The sequence below is a fragment of the Loa loa genome, assembly GCF_000183805.2.
Source record: "Loa loa unplaced genomic scaffold supercont3.7, whole genome shotgun sequence".
In the NCBI taxonomy this organism is placed as follows: domain Eukaryota; kingdom Metazoa; phylum Nematoda; class Chromadorea; order Rhabditida; family Onchocercidae; genus Loa; species Loa loa.
The window spans coordinates 502,921-514,541 of record NW_018108187.1 but is presented as its reverse complement, the minus strand read 5'-3'; the positions used below and the strand labels follow the sequence as shown (position 1 = coordinate 514,541).

Here is an 11,621-nt window from a genome sequence, read left to right as displayed (position 1 = left end):
ATCCTCGGGTAAGCGAATTCTTTCGAAATTTTTGCTGAACTAAAAAAAAATACTGATTAGCTATCTCTAATATCCAATTTCAACACTATTAAAACTATTAAAATGGCAAACATGAATGTTTAAAGCAAAGTAGTAGGGAAACTGTTGACCATTTTTGTATCGATATAGAGTAAATGTTGTAATCTGTCGCAGTTAAATAGGATAAATTTTCATCCCACATAATTTTGCTTGTTCACTTTTCATGCTTATTTCAGGTTCATGGTATGTTCTGGGAAATTTGGAAAGAATTTGAAGTGAAGCATGGTAATGAGGATACGGTAAGGGAGATGTTGCGTATAAAAAGATCTGTACAAGCAACTTACAACACAAACGTCAATATCATGAGTGCACAGATGTTGTCCACAGTAGCGGGTGCATCCGCAGGCACAATTATCCATGAACGTGGGTTCACTTATTAATTTTTTTCTTATATCGTATCTCAGTTTCTGGGGTTTTTATCTCCATGTATTCTGTGTATGATTTTGACGAGAACTTTTTGTTTTCAGTATGCGTTTTTCGTTTTTCCTTTTGAATTTTAAATTTTAATTTTAGCAAGCACGGCTGGTGATAGCATGGCAATGCTTGAAGCTCGTGCTCAGAAAATCGCCGAAGAAGAAACAGGTGTAGCGAAGTTGGCAATAGGCGGTACAGGTATCAAATTTGTACGAGGAGCTGTCAATATGATCGAATCAAATGTCACAGAAAATCCAGAGGAAATTGATATCGGCGATGATGAGGGTGATGACGAGCAAAAAAATTTGGATGGTAAGCTCTTATATAGTTTAAAACTCGACATGGGAATATATTTTGAGAAATGTCAAACAACTAAGTACATGGTAGTTGATTTATTTAGTCAGCAATTTTGTGACTTTTCCATGATTGTATTGGCTGCTTTTTTAAAACAAATTTAAAACGGAATCGCTGTATGGAGCATTCATTAACAAATTATGCTGCACAGAATGAAAATTGTTGTACTCAATCTGATAATTTTAGATGTGGAAACGAAGGCTGTACCGGCAGGTGTTTTGGGTTCACTTGTAAAACAAAATGATCAATAAATTTGCAAAAAATTGTTTTCATCATTTCATTTACTGTTTATTGTTGCATATTTTGCAATAGGCTGCAGTGATAATAGTTATTATTATTTAAAATTGTTAAAGCTATGAATCATTTCAGAAAGTAATATATGTCTAGTTCTTCTGAAATTAGATTATGGTATTAATTTTTGGCACCAAATGCAATCTGTGATTCTTTCTGCTTTACATTTCTCTCCTATGAAGTTTGATGTTTTATGTAGGAGAATGGAGCGATGAAGTAGGAGTTGATCGAGACATTTGGAGTAAGCGATAACTGACGTTTTGCAAATGAGGGATTTTTAGCTGAAACATTTCATCTGATATTCGGTTCATTCTTAACAGTTCAGCAGCTAAAAAAGAGCTAGCGAAAAAGTATTTGTTCTCACATTGTTCAGTTATACGTATCAAGTTTGGATCTTGTTCATTGAGTTTTAATAATTGTTTTTGAATTTTATGAAATTTGCCTGCTATGGGACTATATATCACTGCAGTGGCAATATAACTGTTTATTACTTTGATTAGCTGTAAAGTGGCTGGTTGATTTGCTTTTTTCCAAAAGGATTACCATGGTTGTAGACACGAAATTTGAATTGCTTCCATTTCTTGCAAAGCATCAAAAATTTAAAGCGAAAGTACACTGACGTTTTTCTCAGAAAAGTTTCAAAAAGAAGTTCATTATAAAGCGAATTGTCTACTTTTTGAGGATGTATTTCATTAAAAGCAAAGGTTCATGTGTTTGGGCTTGTTTACTTTAAATCAAAGGCATAGCAGTGTGACATATTTTGATGTATCTCTCTAGTCAAACTCCTCGCCCGACACTATGTGGTGTGAATCGTAGAGTAGTTTAACTTAAATCAAAAATTTCGAAGTGTACTATGCTGCAAAGCTACAGTTATTAGAAAGACTTAGTTAGTAGTAAAATACTATTGTGGTAGTTTTGCTGTTTCAGCTGAGCATGTTTAGGTAGATTACAACCCTGATGAAATTTGTGAAATGATCGAGACAGCTAGGGTGTTGTTCTCGAGTGAGGGTGCACTGATTGATGTTTCAATACCGGTGATCGTAGTCGGTGATATTCATGGGCAGGTAACATATATCTAAAATGTTAGTTATTAAACCTCAAGAAATATTATTCTTGATGTGTCAGTTGAGATTCTTCGTTGGGACATGCATAGTGTCACCTTCAGTATGTGGATTTGCAACGGATTTTTGCGGCAGTTGGACAACCAGGTCGAACGCGTTTTTTGTTTCTTGGTGATTATGTTGATCGTGGACCGCAGTCTCTCGAATGTATCTGTTCGCTTGTCGCCTGGAAAATTGCATATCCAAAAAGAGTATAGGTTTTCAAAATTGTTCATATTTCCGCGAAATTCGGTCTTATAAACAAAATCGATGAAAAATGCGCTATCATTTGGAGAGGCAAAAATGCAACAAAAGCTGATATTGAAATTAGTAAATTGGTTAAAACAAGAGGATTGTAAATGTAAAGATAAGAAGAAAGGTACATGCTCGAAAGTTACAAGGCAAGCTCCAAAGATTATATTTATTTAAGATATTTTTACTTCGTGGCAATCATGAATTTGCATCCGTGAATCGAGAATACGGTTTTTATGATGAACTAGCAGCAAGATTTAGCGTTGGTAAGTATTGCTTCAATTTCTCAGAATAATTCAAAGAAGCATACTGATGAAAGATAAAGTCCATCAAACTGTAATGATTTTTTCTGGCAGGAAATATTCTTCCAAAATTAGTTGAGAAAAATAAAATCAAAAATATACGAGCTAAAAAATGTGGGTAATGTGTCATCAATTTTTACAAATATTTCCGAATGTTTAATATCGGCCAAGCTGGCTGGCATGGCTACACTATACGCTCTTACAGATTGCACATTTTATCTTATTAATCAATTTATCAACTTTTTTAATTTTAGGCCAAGCAATGCGCCTATGGAAAGAATTCAACGATCTATTCTCAATTTTTCCCTTTTCTGCTTTAATAAAAAATAAAATACTTTGCATGCACGGTGGTCTCAGTCCACATCTTGAATCGCTGAATGATATTCGTAATGTAAATTGAAACATACTTTATATTCTTTCAAATAATTCAATCGATTAGCAATTTATGGTCTTATTATGGATATCTTTGAACAAATACATTGTTTAGATTGTCAAAATCATAGAATTAATTAAATGGAAAATTCTCTTGACCATTTGATAACTCATTCTCAATGAATGTTCATAGATATCCCAAAATATTTCTTCTCTCTCATTATCATTCATCTGATTCCTTTCATTACTTTTCTAATTTAGCTTTCTAAAAGAAAGTAATTTAGTTATAAGGCAACCTCTTGCTTCAATTATTGAAACTACTTCATTTTCTTCCTTACTGAAAGTTTTGACAATCTCTTTTAGTGTAATATATTAGTACTACAGTTCTTGTTTCTTGCTAGATTGTAGATTAACTGATTTAAATTGCATACTTATCCGATTGAAAATTAAATTGGTCCAAAACGAAGTTTTAGAATTTTCGTCCAGAAATAAAAGTTTCCTCATTTGTTTTTTCTTAAAAAATAGTAAATCGATTCCTTGCAAACTCCTATGAGTTTATAAATGGTTTCAGATTAAAATGCCAGTGATGGAAGTGTTCCCAGACACACTAGAACAGGATTTAGTCTGGTCGGATCCGAAATTAGACATTAAAGGTTACGAGCCCAATAAACTGCGTAATGTGAGCGTTGTATTTGGTGAAGATATTGTACATAAAACATGCAAACGTTTGAGCCTGGATCTTATCATACGGGCACATCAGGTTTTACACTGCTCTATTGACTTTGAATTTGAAATAATTTGATTGTATTATAGCTTTTTCTCGCATTAGATCACTAAGAAAAATGAGCCAGAAGAAATATTTAAGCAGGTAATGGTTAGGCCCATTTTTAATTATTTCATATCAGTCGAATATTGCAAATCTTTTTTAACCGACTAATGTTTTTTTGTTTGTTTTTTTAAATGTTCAATTTACAGGTGATGGAAAATGGATACGGATTTTTCGCTGGCCGTAAACTAGTTACAATATTTTCGGCACCGTTATATGCAGAACTCGTAAGCTTCTTTCCATATTATGCATAAAATAGCGGAACATGGAAGAAAATGGACTTATAATTTTTAAGTCAAATAAGTTACTCTCATTGACAAAATCAGTGCAAAAGTCCTTATCGAGCAGCAGTGATGCATGCATGCATGCATGCATGTAAGCATTGAACTGTAATGTTACACAATCCATTCCTTATCCCGTCGAGATGAATGGAAAATTTATTGTTGAGTGATGGGATATGCCATACTTTTTCAGCTAAATTAAGATTTTCTTTTTGGAAATAGAATGAAAACAATTTGTTATTGTTATGTGTGAAAAAGGGAATGAGAAAACGGAAGGAGAGATGAAGGTTGATATATGTATAGTTCAGGTTTAATTAAGGCTCAGTTAAGCGCAAATTATTGAAATTAATCATTCATTCAAAGCCGATGGTACAGTCTGATTTGCTTTTGACATAAAATGCTGAAACATCAATAATAAAAAACAAAAGATTATTTCAAAATTTCTTTTGAAAGTTAAATAGAAGTTTTCGGTGTAATTATGGGTGTTTAGATGAATCAAAAAATTCTGAATTACATGATTTGCTTCACTTTTCTTTTACCAAAACATTTCGACTAATTTTTTTTTTGAATCATGTAAACAATGCGGTATTCATTAGTAGGATGAACTCATATATGGTATTTTATTTTTGATAATATAAATGGTTCTAATCAACTTATAGCAACGAGCTAATTTTGTGAATAAAAAAATCGGACTTAAAAAAATGTGAAGGCCAAATTTTTAGTCCTGCGGAACTGCCGCACAACAAAGAGCTAAGGAAATCATATCCGTTGACTGAATATTATACGCAAAATATAAAAATTGTTGATGGTCCTTTATATCAGAATCATTTCAAATTCACTAAAACAGAACCTGTTCTATGCTTGAACTTTCTTCAGAAATTCTTGCTTTCTTCAGGAATTCTTGAACTTTCCTCAAAAATTCAAATCAGAAATTTCCAACTTTCTGGGAGGATAAAAGAACAATCTCTACAATTCTCGAATGTTTATGCAAAAAATCTTTATGGCAACAAACTTTTTTGAACTTAAGAGCACGAAGCATTTTGAGAAAATTTCTTTTAAGCCACTAACTGGTCATTTTAGAATAACAAAGGTGCAGTTATACGTATCAGTGCAGAAATGGTAATCAGTTATGTAATATTGAATCCTGTATCACAAACAACTGCTGGTAAGGACAATTTTCAACGTTCCTTCAAGGACGATCAAAGATCCTACCGTATGGATGAAATGAATAATGCTGCAATACTACCACAGCTTCAATAATATCAAAAAGATTTAAAGGATGCGGTGATAACTGTTAGAATATGATAATAAAAACAAACAAGCCTTAAAATATGTGTGCAACTAACGTTGTATAGTAAAGTATGATGGACTTCATAGCGCATTTCAGTTTGCCATTTGGTTGACCATTACATAGATCTGAAACAGAGTGAAAAAGAAACTTTGTCTTAGACATCTGATCTTACTTGAACCATTACCGCCAATAAACCCGAATCTCTTTTACATCTGATCTTACTTGAACTATTACCACCAATAGACCCGAATCTCCTTTACATCTCATTTTACTTGAACTATTATCGCCAATAGACCCGAATCTCCTTTACATCTGATTTTACTTGAACTATTACCGCCAATAGACCCGAATCTCCTTTACATCTGATCTTACTTGAACTAGACCCGAATCTCCTTTCTCTATATCAAAACCGTTTGAGGTCATTTCAGGTAATCTCTGTGCGAATGTGATTTCTGCGCCCTTAATTGTGCTTTATTACAACTTCAGTCTATATCTTTAGCATTTTAAGTTTGCCTGTTCATGATGTCTTAAATTATTCGAATTTCTTTTATATTCAGAAATTCTTTTAATCATATTCATTTTAAACGGAAACAAACTCTCTCATCAAAGTACTGTAATTCTATGTTACTTTACGAATATTCTACCTAAACAATTTTAACTTTTTTGCTATTTTAAATTGTGAGAATGATTGAAATATTTAGGAAAGTACAGTAATTAACCAAAGATGGAAATAAATAATTATTTGTTTGCATATAATTCGATGAAAAAAAAGGAGTGAAAGGAAATCAAATTAAAAGAAGAATGTGAAATTTCATTTGAAAAGGTTTACTCATAGCAATTATTTATTTATTGTTTCTTCATTATATTGCATGTTAATTCATCGCTATTGTTATAATAATGACTTTTTTTTACAGATTTCTTTCAGAATTGTGAAATAATTATAGTTTTGTAGGAAAAGAGAAATGGATGCCTTATGATTTTAATTTAAAAAGAGAGAAGAAGACAAAAAAGAAATTTTGCCAGTGAATTTAATTCTTTTTAGAAAAAATCAGAATAATGATATAGTGAGTAGTGGCTTTTTGACATTTTCTTCCAACTTTTGAAGTGGATAAGTATTTTTTTTTCCAGCCAAGACACAAACAAATTTTTCTTTCCCCTTTAAACCATGTGTGTGAGCGATTTTCAAGGAATTATTTAGAACACTTTAGGGATCCAAAGTTATTAGTCATTTGTTATTTATTACTTTTTGGACGCTTCTAAATGATTTGTAACAAATACCGGGAATGGCAAGCCTTTCCAAGTGAACATTCGGATGCACTAGGCCTTCTCATAAGCATGGCCTAGTATCCCCCGGTTCTTGTCAGAGTTTTTTAATCTCTTTAGGCCATCTATTACAATCTATTAGTTATCAATGAAAATAAACAAGTTTTTGAATGATTGAAATGCTCCTACTTTGCTCAGGCGTTATTTGCTTCATTGACATCGAAACTTCCATGGAGGAAATCACTGCTAAAGTTCTCAAATATCGATTTCTCCTGGTAAAGAGCGGCAATGACTGATGTACCATTTAGTTTTTCAGTATTTCATTATTTGTCCTATAAGAGTGAAGTCATTTCTCGAGACAACTCTTTCTCTCACTCCCAATGTGTCGATGTCACAACACTGTCATAAAATTTTTGACGCTTTTAAGCTATTCTCCAACTTCAGTGACAAATCTATGATCAATTGAATACTGCTCAGCTGCTCATGAATATTCACATCGTATTTAGCCACTTCCTTCTAGTGCTTCTGATCTGCAAGCGACAGATTGGTTACTTCCTGAATCTAATGCCCATTACCTTCCAGCTATCGCAATATCAATACTTATACTTTGCTAAGAGCATTTTAGTATATGAAATACCAGTGTCTATTTCCCAGTTACTCTATTTCAAGACTAAAAAGACTAAAAAGTTAGAAAGACTGAAAAAAAGTTCAAGATTAAAAAGTTAGTAAAACCATTATAGCTTCTTTAAGGTAATACAAAATTCAGCGTGATAAAAGTTAAATTTCTCATTTAAATTTGCATGTGACAGGAAGCCAAACATGTCTATTCTACTAGCTTTCGAACTGAGTAATTTCAGAAGAAGTAGAAGGTTGCTATTGATTGATAAATAGTAAACGCGAAGGTACATTCTTTCTTAGATACTACTACTTATACTAATCCTATCGCTCAAGATGACTCACTATCTCACTTACCTGAAAATCTCTCTTCCTTCTGAGAGACTCGTCATGATATATCTTGCTTACTCACCCGTGAAAGTTATGAAATAGTCAAACGATAGATAATTATTAGAAGAATTGATAGGTGACCGAAAGAGGAAAACAGAGGAATAAGAAAAACTCGTGTAAGCTTCATAGAATCAGAAGATTTCTACAGCAAAATCAATCTTCCCGAATTTAATTAAAAAATCAAATTTTTGAATTTCATCCTTTCGAGATCTAATTTCTGGCGAGCTGATGAGAAATAAAGATTTTATAAATGTTTAAATGAAAGAAGTGCATAAATTAAAGTAATGCGAATGTTTTTATTGATCCCTTCAACTCTTAAATATGTTATCATCTTAAGGGATATTAGCAAATCCTCCTCATCTATCTGCCCTGAAATCATTAAATTTTAATTTTTGGATAAAATTAGAAACTTATTGCTACTTAAATGAAAATGTTATTCAATGAAAAGAATCATTGAATATATACTTGAAAATAGAAGGTAAGTTGAATTGATTGATTTGATTGGAAGAACCAAGAATTAATTATTCATATAGCATATCTAGTAGAGTTAGAACTAGAAATTGAAACTTGAAGATATTTCAGTCCCATGTTCCTAATGAATCAAATGATTCATTTCCAGAATGAAAATGACATTAAATCTCTTTCCATATACCGTATTCCATTAGTCAATCATATAAAAGATTTCTTTACTATTTGATTATTATATGAAATGCATATGTGTTCACTTCAATGACAGCAGCATATACTAATGCTGGAAGGAAGCCAGATGTCAATGGTTTTTTGTGTGAAATCAGTCTAAATCAATCGGCCAAGCATTTAAGCAAAAGACAAGTAAGCAGTTTAAGTGTTCACCCAAGGAATAGAGAGAGGAATAGAGGGTCAGGACTATTGCTTTGTCATTTATATAAACAGAGAAGGGAAGTAAGTATTCCAACCAGTGTCATCCTATCAGAAGTATTCCATGTTCTGTTAATGTCGTGGACTTCTTGGATAATTGCACATTTGTTTGCAAAATATTCGAACATATCATATGGTTGACAGACAAGCGTAGATTAGATATATGTCAAGATAAGATTCAGTTATGCTTTTTATGGGTCACATATGTTATTCAGCTTGCAGCCGTGTAACCAACAACATTGTCACATTGGGAACCAATGCGCAGTCCTTACTTTAATATTAATGAACTTTTCAATTTTAACTATTTTCATTTGGTAAGCTTTTCAAGTTCTCATTCTCACTTAAACCATTCATCCCTTTTGATTAGTTTGCTTAATTAGTTTTACAATGTGAATCCGTTATGCACAATTATCTACCATATCTCCCACAGTGAAACCGTATTCAATCACTCTTCCTCGATCGGCCAAAGGTATTGTTTTACAGGGTTCACGGATGTTTTTGATCGCAGGTTAGGAACTTCATCTTTCTTCATTTGTTCAATATTCAAGTAAGAGTGAATGATCTTAGTATATATGTAACATATTGAGCAAATGAAATGGTATGTTTCAGTTTCTCAATTATGTTACAAGAACCAGAAAGCTAGGAGGAGGTATGACTGCTTCCCGAATATTGTCTTTTCTCAAATATAAATGAAAAATTCATTTCTAAACTATTTTTTGTTTCAGTTGTCAGGAATTCTAACTCATGGACAGGAAGATTTTTGAGTTAGTAAGCTTCTCTTCAATCTCTATTATTTTCCTGGTATTTGCCGGGAAAAGAATTATGAAAAGCACCTCTTGATGTTTTCCTCCTTTTTATGCAAAAATAAAACATAAAAATCTATTTTTCCAGCAATTCTTCATATGTTTAAAAATAAAATCTTTAAAAATACCTCTCAAGAGACAAGAAGTATTTTCACGTAGAAGTTCCTGAAATTTCAATGTTTTCCTGTTTTAATTTATATCTTCAATAAAATAGTCAAGGCTTATGATTTCTTGCCATTCTATGAATTTAGACAAAACTTTCTAGAACTTTTTTCTAGAATTGAATTAATGAAATACTCAAAATGATTATCAAAATGATTTTGATGTCGCCAGAAAATAAGCTTTTCTTTATCAAAAATCGCTCATTCTGAAACATAATTAGCTGTATCATTGGGCATTAAAAATACTTCTCAGAAGACAAGAAATACATTCACGTAAATTACTGAATAAAGATGACCATTGTAAAATGCAATTATCAGAATTGCCAGAGAAATAAGGGATCTCTTAAGAAGTACGTATAATTAGCTAATAGCAATCGATCATACTCATTTTATCTTTTCTAATCCTAATCAAATCATGAAAATTTTCAATCCGTTCAAAGGTTTGCTGAATCGTTTTTAACTATTCAAGATAAAAAGTTGTAGAAATTATCATAGGATTTATTAAGATTTTGCCATTACCATCAGAGTCACTATCAGTAAGAATTAATAGTGATATGGGATATTAAAAAAATGGTTATTCATGCTACATGAAATGTAAGCTCACTCGATCATCGTCCTTTTCACAGTTTAAACTTTTATAAACCAAGTGAGACATTTCTTGAAAATAATCATCATCTGAATTTGTTCTACATTTCTTGAACTTCTTTGACTTCTCAACTACTTCTTTCTTTAGGGAGAAAATAACTTCATTTGGAATATTAACTTATAAATAATTCGATATATAATGAGATGGATAGAAAGGTATCATCATAGTTTATGTTTCCATTTGATTAAGTTTCTTATATGAGTACTAAAATAATATATAAACAGAGTTCAGACGTTGATCAGATCCAATTTTGTTGCGAGGACTTTTGAAGCGTTTCATGCTGAATCAGTTTGCAAATATAAAAATTATCTTGTCTGTCGATATTAAGCTTATAACTTGAGAATTATATGCTTATGAATTGAGAAACATGGTCGAGGGATAACAAAGAAAAAAAGGAAAAAAAGAATGGCAAGATCAGAGTCCTCTCCGGGAAATAATGTGGCAAGATCAGAGTCCTCTCCGGGAAATAATGTGGCAAGATCACAGTCCTCTCCGGGAAGTAATGTTCCACTATATTAAATTCAGTTTACGTTGAAAAATAAAATGCAAATGTATTTTTAAGAAGTATTTTCATTGAATCCAATTTATCATTTGATAACGCGGATATCACAAACACATAGCAGATTTGTTGAAATGTTATCAGTGATAATGATAAGGTTAAGAATTTCCAAAATAAAGCTGAAAATGATTTAATTATTGAAGTGTTCGTCTAAAGAATATTGCTGAAGATAATTTAGATAGATTATATTGGAAAATCAATATGCAAAGCAATGAAAATCAGGTTTGTAGGATTCTTGGGTTGATTTTGATGAGAAAGTGAAGAGTGCAGTATGAAATTTGAGCATTGTAATCATCCTGAAGAATGCCGGGAACATAACTTTTGCATAGCTTACTTATGATAATTTTCACTAATTGAAAAATTTTTAATTATGAGATATATAAATGTGTTACGGATAAGTCTTATAGTTAAGAACAATGTTATCAATTGATTAACTAAGGTAATACAGTATTCATTCCATATTAAAGTAGTAATATTTAAGAAAGCTAAAATTTACATACTGATCTCTAACATTATTGTTTTTCTTTTTAATTTCATCCTTATGTATAAAATTCATTTCTACTTTATGTCATGTCTATGAAGAGATGAAAATTGATAATTGATAAGCATTAGCTTTCAGTAATCTGCAAGAAGCAACATATCGTTGTAATAATAATTCAGTTCAAAATCCAATAATGTTTTCATTATTGCGTCTCTCCCTCTCTCTCTCTCTCTCTCTCTCTCTCC

The 11,621-nt window shown here is 31.8% G+C and overlaps 3 protein-coding genes across 3 annotated transcripts in view; all 3 read left to right on the top strand.

Moving 5' to 3' along the window:
• LOAG_16549 (Xab2 protein) overlaps window positions 1-1,187 on the top strand; it is a gene marked incomplete at its 5' end in the record, with an annotated part of 7,659 nt that extends 6,472 nt beyond the window's left edge. Inside the window, 3 exons of the mRNA XM_020449201.1 lie at window positions 255-441; window positions 592-804; window positions 1,033-1,187. Coding sequence (XP_020307325.1) covers window positions 255-441; window positions 592-804; window positions 1,033-1,097 — 465 coding nt within the window. The 3' untranslated portion in view covers window positions 1,098-1,187. The remainder of the gene's footprint in view (window positions 1-254; window positions 442-591; window positions 805-1,032) is intronic.
• A 921-nt stretch (window positions 1,188-2,108) lies between these two features.
• On the top strand, window positions 2,109-5,530 carry LOAG_08884 (hypothetical protein; the record flags this gene model as incomplete). Its single annotated transcript, XM_003144414.1, has 7 exons — window positions 2,109-2,201; window positions 2,303-2,449; window positions 2,668-2,755; window positions 3,046-3,182; window positions 3,735-3,923; window positions 4,139-4,216; window positions 5,351-5,530. 7 exons carry the CDS (start codon window positions 2,109-2,111, stop codon window positions 5,528-5,530), a joined length of 912 nt encoding a protein of 303 aa, XP_003144462.1.
• Window positions 5,531-10,741: 5,211 nt separating this feature from the next.
• Window positions 10,742-11,156, top strand: LOAG_08882 (hypothetical protein; the record flags this gene model as incomplete). Its single annotated transcript, XM_003144413.1, has 3 exons — window positions 10,742-10,835; window positions 10,899-10,992; window positions 11,039-11,156. 3 exons carry the CDS (start codon window positions 10,742-10,744, stop codon window positions 11,154-11,156), a joined length of 306 nt encoding a protein of 101 aa, XP_003144461.1.
• Between the last annotated feature and the right edge of the window lie 465 nt (window positions 11,157-11,621).